General features: G+C 41.0%; 1 protein-coding gene across 4 annotated transcripts in view; it reads right to left on the bottom strand.

Moving 5' to 3' along the window:
• The window catches only part of Rps6ka3 (ribosomal protein S6 kinase A3), a 115934-nt gene extending 100288 nt beyond the window's left edge, over window positions 1-15646 (bottom strand). For 3 of the 4 annotated variants that reach the window (XM_050164328.1, XM_050164327.1, XM_050164326.1), the window contains exon 1: window positions 15540-15646. Coding sequence is in view for 1 of the 4 variants with exons in the window: in XM_050164325.1 (XP_050020282.1) it covers window positions 15540-15608 (69 nt within the window). In the remaining 3 variants the exon portion in view is untranslated. The remainder of the gene's footprint in view (window positions 1-15539) is intronic. The other variant, XM_050164325.1, reaches the window with a different exon arrangement.
• Between the last annotated feature and the right edge of the window lie 2004 nt (window positions 15647-17650).

The following is a 17650-nucleotide window of genomic DNA, read 5'->3' on the forward strand; positions in this document are numbered from 1 at the left end:
TTTATTCCTTTGCCAGCACCATAGCATTTTGATTACTAAAGTAAATCTTTTTTTTATTTTTTATTTTATTTTTTTTTTTTGAGACAGGGTTTCTCTGTGGTTGGAGCCTGTCCTGGAACTAGCTCTGTAGACCAGGCTGGTCTCGAACTCACAGAGATCCACCTGCCTCTGTCTCCCGAGTGCTGGGATTAAAGGCGTGCGCCACCATCGCCTGGCTAAAGTAAATCTTAAAAGCAGGCGATTACTCCCATTTTCTTTTTACCCCCCCCCCCCTCTTTTTTCTTTCTCTGAGATAGGTTCTCAGTATATTGACCAGGCTGGTCTCGAACTCACAGGGACCCACTTGCTTCTGCCTCTCAAGTGCTAAAGTTAAAGGTGTCTGCCCCCATGTCCAGGCACTCCACTTCATTTAACTTTCCACTTAATTTTTGAGATGATAAACTTGTGTTGTTTTTGATTGAGTTGGGAGAAATAACATTTCTACTATGTTGAGTCTTCCAATCTGTGACTAAAATAACTATTCTTCACTTATTTAGACATTCTTAGGAATTTTTAATTTTCAGCAATACATCATATAAGTGATACTATAGAGTTCCTATACATTTGTTTTACACACACACACACACACACACACACACACACACACACATTCTGTATACTAGCCTTGTGCTCTACAACCATGATGGAATCACAGAATCAATTTTAAGGTTTGGTAATTTTTTTTTGAGACTTTCACCAGAAAACACTATGTGGCTGTAAATAAGGGCAGTCTTATTTCTTTCCTTGAAAAAAGATGTATTATTGTGTGTGGGACAACCATGGACAATATATATGGAAGTCAGAGGACAACTTTCTGGAGATAGCTTTCTTGTGTTTGAGGCAGGGTCTCTTTTGTTGTTTCTGCCATGCTGTGTATTCTAGGTTAGCTGGCCCATGAGCTTCTGGGCAATTCTCCTGTCTCCCTCCCCCGGCCCCACCACACACACTCCTTGGCACTTGAGTTCTGGCATTACAGATGTGTGGTACTTCATGGGTTTGGAGGTTCAAACTCGGGCAGAGAGGCTTTCACAGCAAATGCTTTTACCTGCCGAGTTAGCTTACTGGTCCTTACTTCTTCCTCTAAAGTTTACATGCCTCTTACCGCCCTTCCTTGTCTATTATGCTGGTAGGATTTTTAAAGACCATAATAAGCAGCTGTTGTGAGAATGGACATCTCTGCTATATCCCTGCTGGATTTTTAGAACAAAGCACTGATTTTTTGTTTGTTTTTGCATTTACCACATGTCAACTGTAGGGTTTTTAAAATTCTTTATCAGGCTGAAAAGTTCCCTTCTCAGATTGCTAAATTCTCATTTTCCATTTGTTTTTGCATCAATATGTGGTTTTCTTTAATTTTTCAAATGTTTGGACTACCTTCAATTAAAACTTTCCAGTGCAGAAATACTTTTCTATTTCTGGAATCAAACCCACGTGGTTATGGTACATTGCTGGGCTTGAGTTTAATATTTGGTTGAGGATTCTGTACCTATGTTTTTATGGTATACTGGTTTGGAATTTCTGTACTGCCTTTGAGTCTTGGTATCTAACAAGCCTCGTACGAAATGCTCTCCTCCTCTTCTATTTCTTGAGAGAAACTGTAGAATTCATGTTGCTTCTTTATTCTGGATGGTCCAAGTTTTCTTCTTTTATCATTTTCTTTCTGTTTGAAGAAACTTCTTTAGCCAATTCCTTAGTTTTTAGACAAAATCCTTAGTTATCATATATTCAAAACTATGAATTTACCCATATTACTATAGGATATTTTCACTGGGTCTAGAATTCTGGGCTAACAGCTCTTTTCCTTCAGATTTTAAAAATGCTGCACTTCCCTAGAGTCTGAGGGTAAATCCCTGGCATGTGAATCACTCCATACAGGTACTGACACAGTTCACTAGCTGTTTAAAGATTCTCTTTAATTTTCCAGTTTGCTTTTAAATTGCTATAATAAACTATACATGAGACTTATTTTCTCAAAGTGTACAATCCAGTAGTGCTAAATGCGATTCACACTGTTGTGCAACCGATCTCACAAAATTTAAATACTATACCTACTAAACAGTAACTCCTTGTTTCTAAAAGTTTGACTTAATGACTCAGGCAATGGATTGCCTTGGGCTTGTTTGTGATTAATACAGACTCTGGAATCTGAAAGATTTTACCTTTTGTCTATTTGGGCAGAATTTCAACCATTACATTTTTTTAGGTGGCTCTTCTTCTGGAACTTTGATAATATGCATTTTAAGTTTTTAAAAGTCCTGTTCAATTTTCCCCAGGTTATTATTTTGTTGTTCAGACTGTGGAGGTACTTTTTTGAAGACAGGATCTTGTACTGTAACCTAGGCTGCCTTAGATCTCAGGGCAATCCTTCTGTCCCAGCCTCTGAAGTGCTGGGATTATGGGTGTATGCCATCACACCCAGTTAGATAGGGGGAATTTCTCTTGCTCTACCTTCAATATTGTAATTATTATCATCCTTACTCTTTTGATTTCATACTCAGTTTATTTAACTCACATTTTTCAGTTCTAAAATTTCCATTTGGTGCTCCTTTATATTTTCTATTTTTTTCTGAGATGGAAAAATTCATTTAACTGTTTATATTTGCTCACTTTTCAAAGCTGCTGCTCTAAAATCCTGACCAGGTAATGCTAACATCTGAATCAGTATTGGTGTCTGCTGACTTTTTATGTTTGTTTTTTTTCATGGTTTCTGATGTGATTTTTTTTTTCTGAGACAGGGTTTCTTTGTGTAGTCCTGGAACTAGCTCTGTAGACCAGGCTGGCCTAAAACTCACAGAGATCTGCCTCTGCCTTCCAAGTACTAGGATTAAAGTGCACAACCACTGCCTGTGTGACATTTTTTTCTGTATGCCAAGCATTTGGATCCTATTTAATCTACTTTGGCAGGCAATCCCATGTTGAGGTATAGAGTGAGGGCAGTATTAGCATAAATATTCTCTGAGCACTACTAAGACTACCCAAGCAATAGTGGAAACACTGTCTCAAATGCTCAAATGTATTTAGCTATATGCTTGCTTCCAGAGAGTGAACCACCTTGTTGCCTATGGTTAGGGCTGTGAGTTCACCTTTCTTCTGGGCTGTGGGAAAGGAAGGAAAAACAGTTCCTCAAGGAGAGTAGACAATAGGGAAGAACAGAAGAGGAACTGAACGGCTAATCAGTCTCAGCTGTCGGCTAAGACCCACTGACGTTGGCAGGGGTGGGAAACAAGTGCTCTTGCCTTCAGTTATTTTCTGCCTAGTTGACGCTGGGGTAATGGTAGAAGCTTAGTAGAAACTATGCCTACCTCACACTACTTTAAGTCTCATTATTTTGGGTCAGTGGTGGAGGTTCAACTTGCTGAAAGTACACCGAGAAGAAACAACTTCCTTTCACAAGGGTAAGATGGTGAAAAATCAGTTTCCTGAATAGATGCACAAGTCACCCAGCAGAGGGAACCAAAGCACTGTCCGTTGTGGGTTTTTTTTTTTTTTTTTCTTTCAAGGCAAGGAATGGGTAATTAGGACACATTTCCCCTAGCCAACACCCTTGGGGCTTGGAGGGGCAGAACACCGTCGTTTGTTCCCCATTCCTATCAGTATTTGGGTAGATTAGAATGAGAACTGCCAAGGTTTAGGCTTACTGAACTACCCTATTCCTGTTTGGCTAAAGAGAACCGAGTTTTCTTTGAGCTTTTTGTGTCTGGTAGTGTTATAGCATCCTGTTGGTGATATATGGAAATCAGTAAGAAACCCCAGAGACAACATTCCAAGGTCCTCAGACAATTAATTGCCTTCTTTTCCACTGCTCCTGGTCACATTTGTTTCAGTTCATTTGAAGGGAAGTACTGAGAGCTATAGGTTCCTCCATCTTGGCAGAACCAGAAGTTTCTTCCAAGTGATATTTATATTAAAAATGGCATTGGTTTTCTAGTTTTCACATCATCATTAAAAGTCTACTATAGAAAGTTGTTACATTATAAGATTGTAATTTCCCTCTAAATATCCAATTATATCTGTTTGTATTCCTGGTCAACTGAGCTTGTTTTGTGCTATGTTGATTGTTTGTCCAGACAATCAGTATTTTTAGACTATAATAATCCAAAGGAAGCAATTCTACTTAATTCATTATCACCTAGTACTATATTTCACACACTAACGGGAGCCAAGAGGAAAAGAACATTTTAAAACTAATTTACACATTCTTCTTTTTATTGATCCAAGGCATATCTTATTTTTAACTTGCCTATACTATTTCTCTCTTTAATCAACCTCCCCCTTTTCTGATACCAATATCCACTGTGATAGTTATTCTCTTGAATTATACCAACTGCTACCAGGAACCTGAAGGAAAGAAGGTAAGTAAGAACAGAGGTAACTGAGATGGATTATTTTTGTTTTTTGAGGCAGGGTTTCTCTATAAAACAGCTCTGGCTATCCCAGAACTTGCTTTGTAGACCAGGGTGGCCTCAAACTTTCAGAGATCCATCTTGCCTCTGACTCCCAAGTGCTGGGATTAAAGGTGGGAGCATCACTGCCTGGCTCGGGATTCTTAAAAAGAACTCATTTAATACACTGACTTAACATTTAACTTTGGAGATTTTTTTTAGACTTAGAATACCAAGGGATTTCTACCCTTTTGCTTTAAAAAATATCTATTGAGCTGGGCGGTGGTGGCACGCACCTTTAATCCCAGTACTCCGAGGCAGAGGCAGGTGGGTCTCTGTGAGTTCAAGGTCAGCCTGGTCTACAAGAGCCAGTTCTATGACAGGGTCCAAAGCTACAGAGAAACCCTGCTTTGAAAAATCAAAACCAAACAAAAATCTATTGAGTTTCTAAGACCAAGGGGACTATTTCCTGCCTTCACCCTCAGTTCTTCTATAACCAATCTATAGCTCCATGGTCTATTCTTCAAGGAACTCTGCTCCTGCTTAGAAAAAAAAAGTGTAGTAGGTGACCTAAAGCATGCTCATAGAAGCCAGGCCTTTTTGAATCCAACTGAAAACCCACTGATCTAGACAAAGTTTAGCATTTATTCCATCTACAATGAAAATGTTTGAGAATATAGACATATGGCACTTTGTTTGTTTTTCAAGACAAGGTTTCTCTGTGGAACACCTCTGGCTGTCCTGAAACTCACTTTGTAGAACAGGCTAGCCTCAAACTCAGAGATCCACCTGCCTCTGCCTCCCAAGTGCTGGGATTAAAGGCGTGCACCACCACCACCTGGCTTAAAGCAACAAGCCACATTTACTCAAATTCCTACTTTGGGGCTTCTATAAAGATGGCTGGTAAGTAATGTTAGGCAACCTCCTTCTTCCCCACTTCAAATACAAGATACTCTGCTTCGGTGGTAACACAGTTGTTTATAAATCTGAATGTATTTTCCCAGATAATGTGAAATGTTTTTACTCTGGCTAGTTTTAAAAAGCTAAAAGCAATATGTCTCTATGAGGAACAGAACTCCTGATTAATGTCAGGATCACATCCTTCATTGGCCTTGTTGAGAGGGCTTCACATACATGAGAAAGTGCCTGTCTTTCTAGTTCATTCACCTCCTTACATTCTCACAAATACAGTCACGTATGCAAACCACCTGGATACTTTCTGCACTGTAGATGGTTTTATCTAGATGGAATCGATCATCTGGATGTTCTCAATTCAAGCAGGCTAACCCAAGGGACAGTCAATGCAACCTGCAATCTTTGAGACTTGGGTTTGAATCTTTGCTCCTGTTTACTAGCTGTGCAATCTTTTGAGTAGTTTATTTCCCTCGGGGCTTCAATTTCCCCAGATAAGAATAACTACATACCTTATTCCAGTTAAAACACCCTGAGTACCCAATCAAATGGGCGGTCAGTAAATGTGACTGTTCATATTCATCAAGGAGAGAAAGAGCAGTGACCTTGACACACTCCACACTATTTGATTGTAGGTAGGGCTGTTCCCAAGTTGTTTCTTAAGAATTGGCTGAATTTTCCAAATTAACAAACTAAAATTAAGGCAAATTGATTTTAGATTTGAACAAAGCAAACAAAGTTAAATTAACACATAGAAGAGAAAAATGGTTGAATTTTTACATAGTAGCTCTTTAAATTTTTCTATCTAAGACAGCTTTGAAATAATTACTTTTAAATTATGTGTGTGGTGCATAGAAAAATGAACTGTTGTGAAATGAAATGTTCGGAGTATGTTTCAGTTGGTCTTGTGTGTGTTGTGTGTGTGTGTGTATGTGTGTGTGAGAGAGAGAGACTCTATCTACAGTCTTGGGTGTGGCTCTCCTGGAACTCACTATGTAGACCAGGCTGGCCTCAAACTCACAGAGGTCTGCCTGCATCTGCCTTTCGAGTGCTGGGATTAAATATGTGCCACAATACCTGGCTAGGTCTCAGTTTTCTTACATAGAATATGGCTAAATTGTTCTCAGTTCCAAAATTCTATGCTAAACTAAAAAAGTTTAAAATTTCAAGACACTTAAGGCCATTTTTAGTTTTATGTAGTGCAGTATAATGTAAAGAATACAATATTTTAAGTTACCATGCAGCATTTTTTTCATTCAATAACATAAAATATAATCATGTTCTCTTCTGTCCTATTTTTATTGTTTAATACTTCTATCCACAAGCTCAGTCCACAAGAGGAAGCTTAGAATTTCAACATTTTGATAGCTAAATATTCTCACTGCTTCAACCAGAAATGCCACCAGAAAAACTACTGAAGAGCATGATGGTGAATTGTGAATATGTCACATAAGAAGGTTTATAAAAATCATCAGGATAGGAAAGGAATAATTGTGAAAACATCTATCAAATATATTTTTGTTTAGAAAAAATGCCTTAGCCTATTCATTTCATAACACAAATAAGAAGTTGAGGAATGGAAAACTAAAACCAGAAGCAAAAGGGGAGTTCTATTTGTACAAATCCTTATAATCTATAACTGCATCCATTGGTCTATATAGTAGACAAATATACTGGGGACTCTAAACTAAAAATTCAGGGCTGGAATGTAGCTTAGTGATAGAGCAATTACCTAGCATATGTGAAATCCAGTGTCCCTTCCCCAGAACTGTTTTTCAGTAACACCAATTATGTCTTAAGTGCCCAATAATCCACTATTAACACTGTAGTGAACAATGCTGAGCTTTAAGTTCAATTGTATAAAATAATTCTTTTTGAAGTTTTTTCATTCTTCTTTTATTATTTTTTTAGAAATACCAATCCAAGTTCCCACTCCCTCCCTCCTCCCATTCCCTCCATACACCCTCCCACCCCACCCCCATCCAATCCTCAGAGAGGCTAAGGCACATTGGTTTGGGGAAGGTCCAAGGCCCTCTCTCCTATATCTAGGCTGAGCAAGGTATACGCCCAAAGAGAATAGGATCCCAAAAATCCAGTGCATGCAGTAGGGATAAATCCTGGTGCTTTTTAAAAATATGTATGAGCATGGGAAGTTGCCAGTGCAGATAGATACCCACAGAAGCCAGAAGATGGCGCCAGATTCACTGGAGTTACAGGTGGTTAAGGAACCCAAAGAACATGGGTGATAAACACGGAAATCCAGTCCCTTGGAAGAACAGCAGGTACTCTTAAATGTTCAACCATCTCCCCATCCCTCTTCCAGTCTTAAAAAAATTAATCCCCCCCCCCCCGTGTACAATGTGCATGTGAGTGAAGAGTGGCTATGTGCAGGCCGAAGAGCACACGTGGAGATCAGAGGACAATCTGTGAAGGTCCTCCCCTTCTACCTTATTTGAGACTAGGTCTCTGTTGTTTTTCTTCTGCATAAGTCAGGGCATCTGGCCCTTGAGTTTCAGGGGATTCTCTCTCTCTTTCTGCCTTCCACCTCCCAGTAAGAGTGATAAAAATACAAATGCTCATGCTACAAGTCTGGCTTTTGCATGAGTTCTGCAATTCAAACTCAGGTCTTCATGTTTATATGGTAACTGTTTTTATTCCCCAGATGCAGGAGATGAAGTCGCACACACACTGGTATTATATGTATGTACAACTATGCACAGCTGGCAGTTCTTTTAAAAAGCAAATATTCACTATTTTTATACTGTTTACAGAATTTAAAAAATAAAAATTCACCTCTGTTAACCAATGCGAAGAAATATATAATGTTCTAATGTTGAGGATTTTGCTGTAGGTTTCATAAGATCTCTAGTGTTCAATTTATTGGTAACAAAATGATCTTTTGCTTCAGGCTATCATTTGGCAACTTGCTTCTAAAACATATCACATGACTGAACTGTTTCCTGAAACAAGCTTTGTGAACCAAAGGATTAGAGCTAAACATACAAAAATCTAGATGACCAGGTCAGATTTAAAGATCATCATATGTGCCAGGTGGTGGCAGCGCACGCCTTTAATCCCAGCACTCAGGAGACAGAGACAGGTGGATCTCTGTGAGTTCTAGGCCAGTCTGGTCTACAGAGTGAGTTCCAGGACAGGCTCCAAAAGCGACAGAGAAACTCTGTCTCAAAAAGCAAACAAAAAATCATATGTAACATGATATAAAACTCAATTTATACAGTCAACAAAACATAATCAAGACCTAAAGTGTATAAGAGACTGTATTAGCTAAGATAGAGAAATTATATTTAACTTACTTTGACTGTAACCCTACTTCTGCTATAGGAGAAGAACGAAGAAATCTAAAAGTGCTTTTGGATTGATACTTAAGTGTATAATATCTCTAATATTTGGGAAACCAACAAAATCTCCCCAAAACAAAACTGGACGCACTTTACAGCTTCCTGGTTGGTACTTCATTCACATTCTTTGTAGCTGACATCTTTAAGAGAAGGCAATAAATGAGCCACTTTGTTATGGTATGCCAAAACATAAAATTACTATTTACTATTAGGCAATATGTCCAGTAAATACCTGATCCTCTAGGTATGTCTACACCAATCCACAGTTTACACAAACCCCTAAATAACATTATAACAAGTTGCAATATCAAATGTTGGACAATCCTGCTCTACATAATGGTCAGTCTAATAAAAGATTGAGGACATTCTTAAACATATTTGGTGAATTTAAAAAAATAAAATCAAAATATTCCCAAATTAAAAATGGTTTCTAGTTTTCTAGCCTCTACTAACTAAGCTAAAATCAGTTAATTTTAAAAAAGGACAATGTGAGGTGGCAGGAAGACTGACAGATGAATAAAGTGGCCTATAGTTAAAAAAAACCCAAAAAAAGTTAATGTAAGTGTAATTTAGTAAAGGCTTGGTATTAACGAACTATATAACTAAGAACCATAAAAATTCAAATCAAAAATATATGTTGTTTTTAACATTTAATGGGAGTAGGGCACAATGTTTTGGCTTTGTCAAGAAAAATTTCATTTTATTTTTAATTAAAATATTTCTGAGTTATACAGTAAATTTTCAATTCAGTATTGGACTAAAGTTTAAATATAAGATGTCTCAGTTGGTAAAGATGCTTACTCACCAAGCCTGATGACCTGAATTCAATTTTATTTATCTCTAAGAAAAAAACTGGCATGCCAGTTTATGACACTCCTTCCGAACAGTTTTAAGATGGGAACATGCTTTTCTGTCTTCCTTTTCCTTTACATATCTCTCATGATGCTCTTTATTGGTTTTTCTCCTTTAATGTCCCAAGGAGGAGCAGAAGGAGGGAGAATATGAGCAAAGAAGTCAGGACCACGGGGGGTGCACCCACCCACTGAGACAGTGGGGCTGATCTATTGTGAGCTCACCAAGGCCAGCTGGACTAAGACTGAAAAAGCATGGGATAAAACCGGACTCTCTGAATAGGGCACAATGGGGGCGGATGAGAAGCCAAGGACAATGCCACTGGGCTTTGATCCTACTTCATGTTCTGGCTTTGTGGGAGCCTAGCCAGTTTGGATGTCCACCTTCCTAGACCAAGATGGAGCGGGGAGGACTTTGGACTTTCCACAGGGCAGGGAACCCTGACTGCCCCTCAGACTGGAGAGGGAGGGGGAGAGGAGTGGGGGAGAGGGGGAGAGGAGAGGGAAGAGGGGGGAAAAGGGAGACGGGGAGGGAAATGGGAGGCGGGGAGGAGGCGGAAATCTTTTTTTTTTTCAATAAAAAAATTATATTTAAAAAAAAGAAATTATATAAAAAAAGATAATATTTGGAAAGAACAACACAAAAAGAACAAGACTGAAGAGACTTCTATTTTACCCTTATAGGTATATTCAGGTATTATGATTGTTTAAAATGATCAACCAAATAAATGATTTTTCCTTGTTTTGCTTAATTCTGGAAAAATCCAAGACAGTTCTTTGAGCAAGTCAATTATAAGTATTACTTAATAAACACAAATCATAGATTATACAATTGTTTTACACATACTATCAATTTATTTAATTATCATGACAACTCTGAAGTCAATATTTTTATACTTATTTTGAAGATTTGGAACAACACACGGGTGGGTATTGGGTATAAGGATGTGTTAATACTATCTATTAAAACTTAATCACAGGCTGGAGAGTTGGCTTAGAGATTAAGAGCACTGGCTGCTGCTCTTCCAGAGGCCTTGAGTTCGATTCCCAGCAACCACATATTGGCTCACAACCATCTCTACTGAGATCTGGTGTCCTCTTCTGGCATGTACATGCCAGCAGAACATTGTACACATAATAAATAAATCTTAAAAAATCTTAATCACTTAATTTTTCTATGATATAAATTGAGAATGAGATGTAAATACACACACACTTGTGAAAGTGTATTTCAATGCTTAAAAATGTATTTTCCACTAAAACATACCAACAATTGAACGTTATTACACTTATGCATCATTAGAGAAACAAGCAAATGTTATTATCCTTCATTACAATCGGAGCCACTGGGCCTAATGCATCCAATGTGCAATGAGTGAATCAGGCCACTCTGACGTCACTCATCATTTACAGCCTGACATTACACATGTACTAGATCATGGAAGGATAGAGCAAATCTTGTTAACTATGACAATGATATGAATTTTTTGGTAGATGATAATTAAAGAGAAGTTTAAGAACAATTCTGCAATTCAGATTTCTAGATAAATAATTTGCTATACTTCTATTTATTTTACAACTTATCAAGACAAATCCTTGGTTCAAGACTGCACATCTAAATTATGTCATTTTTCTTATGTAAAATTAGGATTATATTTACTGTGATTTCTAGAACTGCAGTAAAGAAAAGGCCAAGTGTGCCCATATTTGCTTCTTTAAGTAAACACTTTTACCTCTTTATCTTAAAGTTCAAAGGAACAGGGGAACTTTCACATTTTGGACAGTCTACTAACACAGGATTCAGCTGCCAAAATAAAGCAGATTTCTGGATTTATTTTTTTAAATGTTGTCCTGTATCCGAATCACTGAAAACAATGAAGTATTCAGTAATGTGTCATAGTAACTTGACAGATGACATGAAGGAATACCTGTCCTTGTCTCAGATCTTCATTTGGAGGAATAAAAAACCTGAAAAGTGGTAAAAATGAAACAGGAAATGGAAAAAGAACTTAATAAAACATTTGTTAAAAGTCAATCAACATAGATGAATAAAACACTTTCCCAACAAATTAAACTCAAGAAACCTATATAATACATACTAGAAATACTGTAAAACCCTGTGCTGTATTATAAAAGGATTACAGTCTAATTTTGAGGTTAAAAATGACTGTATGTTCACTGAAGAGCTGCAATACAAAGTTCTTTTTTTGTTATCAAATATATTATTTTTCAATGCCTGTTAGGTACTTGTTATTTAAAGGAAGTCAAGGTGACTATTTTTATGCAACACATTGTATAAGAACATTGTTCATAATATATATAATATATTGCATTGTGTTTATTTTTAAAGAGCATAAATAACCTTCATTTTATTACTTGTACATTGTTTTCTATTTAGATTAGCATTTATTCTAACTCCAGTGCAATTAAGGAAAACCATATATACTTTAAGTTAGGCTTGTCATCTAGTGATATTTGTCACTGACAGCAGTGGATTTGTAGAAGAACCACAATTCCTTGATATCCATCCCCTAACAGTCAAATATCAAAAAAAAAAAAGTACTTGCAACTTTAAGTAATCCAATACTAAGGACTTCTGAATATCTATTTAGGAAGTGATTTTGATCTTCTAATAACCCTGACTTTGTTTACGTAGTACTTAAATATCCTAAATTTGCCTTCAACATTTGGCCTAGTTCTAGCCTATCATGTTATGACCCATGTTTGAGTTCAACCACAAGTGATTTTTTTTGAACACCATGAGGCTTGTGTGAGGTCTTAAAGCAGGAACACTGTTGTGAAGGAATGAAGAAACTGCTTGTGTTTTTAGAGGCATGCAGGTCTTTTTAAATTGTTCATATTTCAATGAGGAATTAAAATGATAACATAGATTAAGAGTCATAAGTACCCTATTCTAAACCTTCATGATTCACTTAGTATTTATTGCATTCATAATATATATGTGCCAGGCATTGTGTTCATTGCTGAGGATTCAGAGAAATAAAAAGGAGTTTGTTTTCAAGAGCTCAGTCTATCTAGTGATGAGACCTTAAATGTAATCCTATATAGAGCAATCTTAAAATCTTTTAGAAAGGAGAGGAAATATCTGATGCAGTTGCTTAAGTAAATATTTTTTAGAAACCCTGTTATTTCTCTGGTAAAACACAATTATTCCCTGATGCAAGTCTACTGGGGAGGAGATGGCATAATAATGGGTATCAATACTGTTTTTATGAAAACTCTCTTCTCTCACTGATTTCAGTATTTTAAAATCATATAAGAAACATTTTACTTGCAATAGCTTAACAAACAAAGGAAACAGAGTATATAAAAGCAATCTGTTGAAGTCTACCTTTAATAAACCTAGGCAGGCAATACCTGGTTCTGACATACTTTATGCCAGAGTAGTAAGAAAAATTTTTAGAAATTACAATGGAATTGTATCCACCATGCTTTGGAAAACATGACACTAACAATATGAGCGCACGCGCACACACACTCTCTTGTATACATCATTAATATATAATATTATTAATATATAATTATAAATTAATGCTTTCCTAAATCAGATCTTATATTTGCCTATGAAGAATACCATGATCTCTATTAGTATGTTTATGCCTTGACAAATGATTTAAACCACCTATTCTAACATAAAGCAAAGCACACAAATTGTATCTACCTGGTTTCAAATTATGGCTCTACCATTTACTATTTATAATCTTTGTGCTTTTAACTACTGAATTTAGTTTCTTAATCTGTAACAATGGGGACCACAATCCTCTCTGCTAGGTTACAGTAAGGATAAAATCAAACAGCAGATATAGCACAATACCTTTGCATACAGTAGATGCTAAATAAGTGGGCTTGTACTTTATCTAAATTCTATACATATATAGAGAAAAAGGATAAAGTAGAATTTTAAATGCTTTCTCCCTGCATATTGACACATGCCAAGGAAAAATGTGGATGAACAATTTAGCAAACAAAGGATACAAACTATCTAAAGGCAATTTGTTGAGGTATAGCTTTAATAAATCATTTTAATGTTATGAGTGGATTCATTTTGAATCATAATTGTTACTGTGTATTTAAAAAGCAGACTCATACCTGGGCGTGGAGGCATATGCCTTTAACCCCAGTGCTTGGGAGGCAGAGGCAAGCAGATCTCTGTCAGAGCAAGGCCAGCCTGGTCTACATAGTGAGTTCCAGGCCAGCCTGGACTGTCTCAAAAAGCTAAGAAAAAATAAATTAAAAGCAAATACTAAGCATATACAATTCGACAAGTGTAGTACTTTGGGAACATTTTAACACCTTGATGTATTTTTAAATGCAATTTTTTTTTCTAAAGAAAAAGAGGCCCCCTTGTTCTACACACTATCCAGGCAAATGATGATTAAACATTCTAAATTTAACTTTGTTATTAAAGGCTTACGGAATCATATTGGCTCTCAAATTTAAATAAAATTCTTGTAATTCTGCCAGTCGTAAAAACACTATTTCTTTTTTTTTACACAGGCATTTCCTTTTAACATGGCAACATGTGTCTACGTCTTTTATATTTTTGAGAGGTATTTAGATATTAAAGGCATTATCTTGTAACAGAATATATTAAATATGGACTCGAATGCTTCCTGAATTTAGGAAGATCAAGCAAATATTTTTATATGTCAGTAGAGTGACTAGGGAGGAAAACCTGAAAAATGATTTGAATGGATTCCTTCCCTCCACCCTTTCCCCCTCCCGGAGAATGTAAGTGTCCCGCATCTCACACCAAACTCAGCCTGAGTTTTACTGACGTAACCAGTAACCCTATCCACCTCTCACACTGCGGAGGCCGGCAGGGGCAGCCGCTGCCGCCAAGAACACCACTCATCAGAGCCTGCCCGATTCCACCCCCGCGTTTCGGTCATGCTTTCCAGAAATGGGGTCACTCGCTCAGTAACTATTACACACACCCAGCCTATCATCCTGTAATCCCCTAAAGTCCGCTGCGAGGACAGAAGGCAGCGAAAAGTCAAGAAAGAAGAATCACAGGCGCGCCACCATCAGGAACTGATTTTCCACTCTGGAGAGGGGCGCTGATACCCTGGAATGGATCTTGTCTGGATTATTTTCTTAGATCTTGAGTTGATTCTGGGACAGGGGCAGCTGGGAAAAGCTCGGTGCTGGGATGTGTCCGCAGAAATTCTGTTTTGCCTTGTTTGGGTATACTGTTTGGGCTTTTTGACACCGGGGTGGGTGTCTCAGGGATGGTCTGATCCCGGGCGAGGAAAACCAGATAGCCTTTTACAGCTACCGCTGATCTCCTTGAATTTTACCCGTTCACCTCCACGGACAGGAAACAAAGTTATACTCAGGGTCTTACAACTCAGTGACCTCAAAAACCGGGGAGTCGGGTACCGGAGGCGTCCCGTTTTTCTTTCGCAGTGACGAAAAGCGCTGCGACAGATCGGGGATGCCCCTCAGTCCTGAACCCTTTACTCAAAATCCTCATGGCTCACCACCCTGCCCTGAGTGCACCCGTTTCTCTGCAGCAATCCCCTCCCTCCCTTGGCCAGACTCAAGCCTTGGCTCCAGGGTGAACCGAACCCATTACCCCAAAAGTCGCTAAGATTCCGGAGAAGCCCCGGAGCCGGCAGGGCTAAACTTCTCAACTCCTCGCCGGCTCCCGCATTGCCTCCTGCTTCCCCCACGCAAAGTTGATTAAAACCGGCTTCTTGCAAAGCCTCAGCGCCCACTCCAAACCCTACGCGCCGCCACACCGGCAGCCGCCCCGCAGCCCCCCAAAAAAAGAGCCTGGGAGAGATGAGAGAGTGAGTGAGTGAGGAACAGACAGACAGATCGGCAAACCCCAACGACCCAAGGCAGAATCCCGCACCCGGGACAAGATGTGAGCCGGAGAAGGTGGTCAAAGGGGCAGCTCCGGGGAGGAGAGCTAGCCGGCGGGGGCGTGGGGAAGGGGCGCGTCTGCCCCGCCGCCCGGCTGCACTCACCTCAGCGCTGTCGGAAGGGCTCTCCACAGCCATCTTCTGCCACGGGTCCGCCAGCTGCGCCAGCGGCATCTTTCCCCCCCTCCCCGGCCCGCCGCCTTCACCACCTCCTCCCTCCCCACCCGCCCCACAGCCGGCCCGGCTCCTTCGCCGCTCGAGCGCCCGGCAGAGTTGAGAAGCAGCAGCAGGACCAGCGGCGGCTCCCGAGAGCGAGCTCGACGCCGACACTGACCGCCCGAATGCCCAGCGCCTGACCACAGCCGCCCGCACTCCGAGCGAGAGCCTCGCGCCGCCGCCTGGCACCAGGGCTCGCCCCTTTCTTCCTCTCCTCCTTCCGCCGCCCGGGCTACGGCTCCGCCCCCCGCCTCCCCTCCCCGCCGGTTCCCGCGCCCGCTCCCAGCAAAAGCGACCGTCGTGCGCCCCCCCACTTCCGCTCACAACATGGCGTCTAAGCGATACCTGTCTTTCAGAGCGAGGCTGGGCGGCCGCCACCTCCGCGGCGCGCACCCAGGGGCGTGGCTGCTGCAGGACACGCCCTCGGGCCGCTGCCCTCGGCTCCACCCCTTTCCCACCCCCACCCCTCCCTCCTCCTTCTCCCCAGCCTAGGCTTCTGGGCCTCGCCTACTTTCAGGAAGGGCGAGCCCAAGAGATTTGGGGGCGTTGGCGGGAGTTGGGGAGGGGGGAGGGGGAGAAATGGGCTATGCAGGAAGGACGAGAGAGGCTGGGTGACTTTAACTGCCACGAGTCCAAGCAGGTTGGAGGTTCGCTGAGAATGGGAGAGCAGAGGGGTTCGCGCTCAGCTGGAGAAGCTAGGCAGGGGGAGCAGTCCCGTGCTAGCAGCCTGGGGCGGAGGCGGGAGATGTCTTTTCGGCCTTTCTCCTCCAGGGGTGCGCGTGGGCGCGCCTAGGCTACGGGCACGTCCCCTCCTGGCCCGAGACTCTTCCTCTTCAGGATCACATGCCGAGTATTCACCTGACCCCTTTGCCTCTTCTTGGACCGGACTTAAGACGCTTCGTGCCTGGAAGCCAGCCGCTTGTAGGTTCAGCTCCCAGTTTGAGTCAAAGCTTTTCAAGTTGATTCTTCTGTTAAATTGTTAATATTTGCGATTTTTTTTCCGTCCCACCCTACCTCCGCCCCAATAACCCTCCCAAGTACGTAGAACCCTCGAGTTTCAGCCCAGACGGTCACACCCCTGCCTTGCCACCTAAATCTTCAAAGAAAACAGAGGTTCCTTAAGGTTGCCCTTCTTGGCAGAGATTAAGGAGTTAGTAAAAATATCTTGTAGGCAGGAGCGCGGGGTTCCTGCTCCTCCGTTGACTTTAAATAAAAGATTAGATTTTTTTTTTTTTTAAATCAAGCTGGTTGTAGGCGGAGGAGAAGGAGGTTGTGACTCCTCCTCCTGCCCAAGAAGAGGAAGCCCTGGGTTAAGGGAACCCAATCTTCAGTCGGCACCGAAGCCGCAGAATTCTAAGAGTTTGGGTTCCGGGAAGGTTCGTTCAGTCCTGGGTTCATCGCGTCTGCCGCTTAGGCGCACTGTATGCCTGGGTAGAATAGTGTAAAAGTCGCTGGGTTGAGTGGAAAGCTACTGCAGCCCCTGGCTAATCGCCCTGCAGCGGGAAGGGGGGAAAAAAAGCACAGGGAAATCTCGGGCCAGTTTGTTTCTTCAGTCCCCAAGGCCTGGAGGGAGGCATCCCTGGCCTCCCACGCTTGGCTACCACAGCGCGTAGTTCCCCCCCCCCCCCCCCCCGTGCTCTCCCTGCACGCCTTTTAACAGTTTCCTTTAATCATCCTGGGGTTCCAGACACCTGGAGAGTTCTCTCCACCCTCCCTCCCGCAGGTGTGAGAATGACCTTAGAGACCCACGCCCAGTTGGCCAGGTCTGTGCGGTCTGTGCAAGGTTGCTTGCTTGGCCCGCCAGAGACAGGTGCTGGGCTCTTTTTGCTGCCATCTGCAGCATGCCCCTCCAGTCCTGGGAGCCTCCTCTTATGAAAGCTCCAACTGTTTAGGGAAGGCAGCCGGAAATTCTTGCTGTGAGCCCTCTCCCTCAGCCTTGGACTCAGAGACAGCTCACTTTGAACAACAGCTAGGCAGGCTCAGAGTAATCTGGAGGAGAC

This window comes from Alexandromys fortis, unplaced genomic scaffold (assembly GCF_014885135.2).
Source record: "Alexandromys fortis isolate MF-2015 unplaced genomic scaffold, M_Fortis_MF-2015_v1.1 scaffold_147, whole genome shotgun sequence".
NCBI lineage: Eukaryota > Metazoa > Chordata > Mammalia > Rodentia > Cricetidae > Alexandromys > Alexandromys fortis.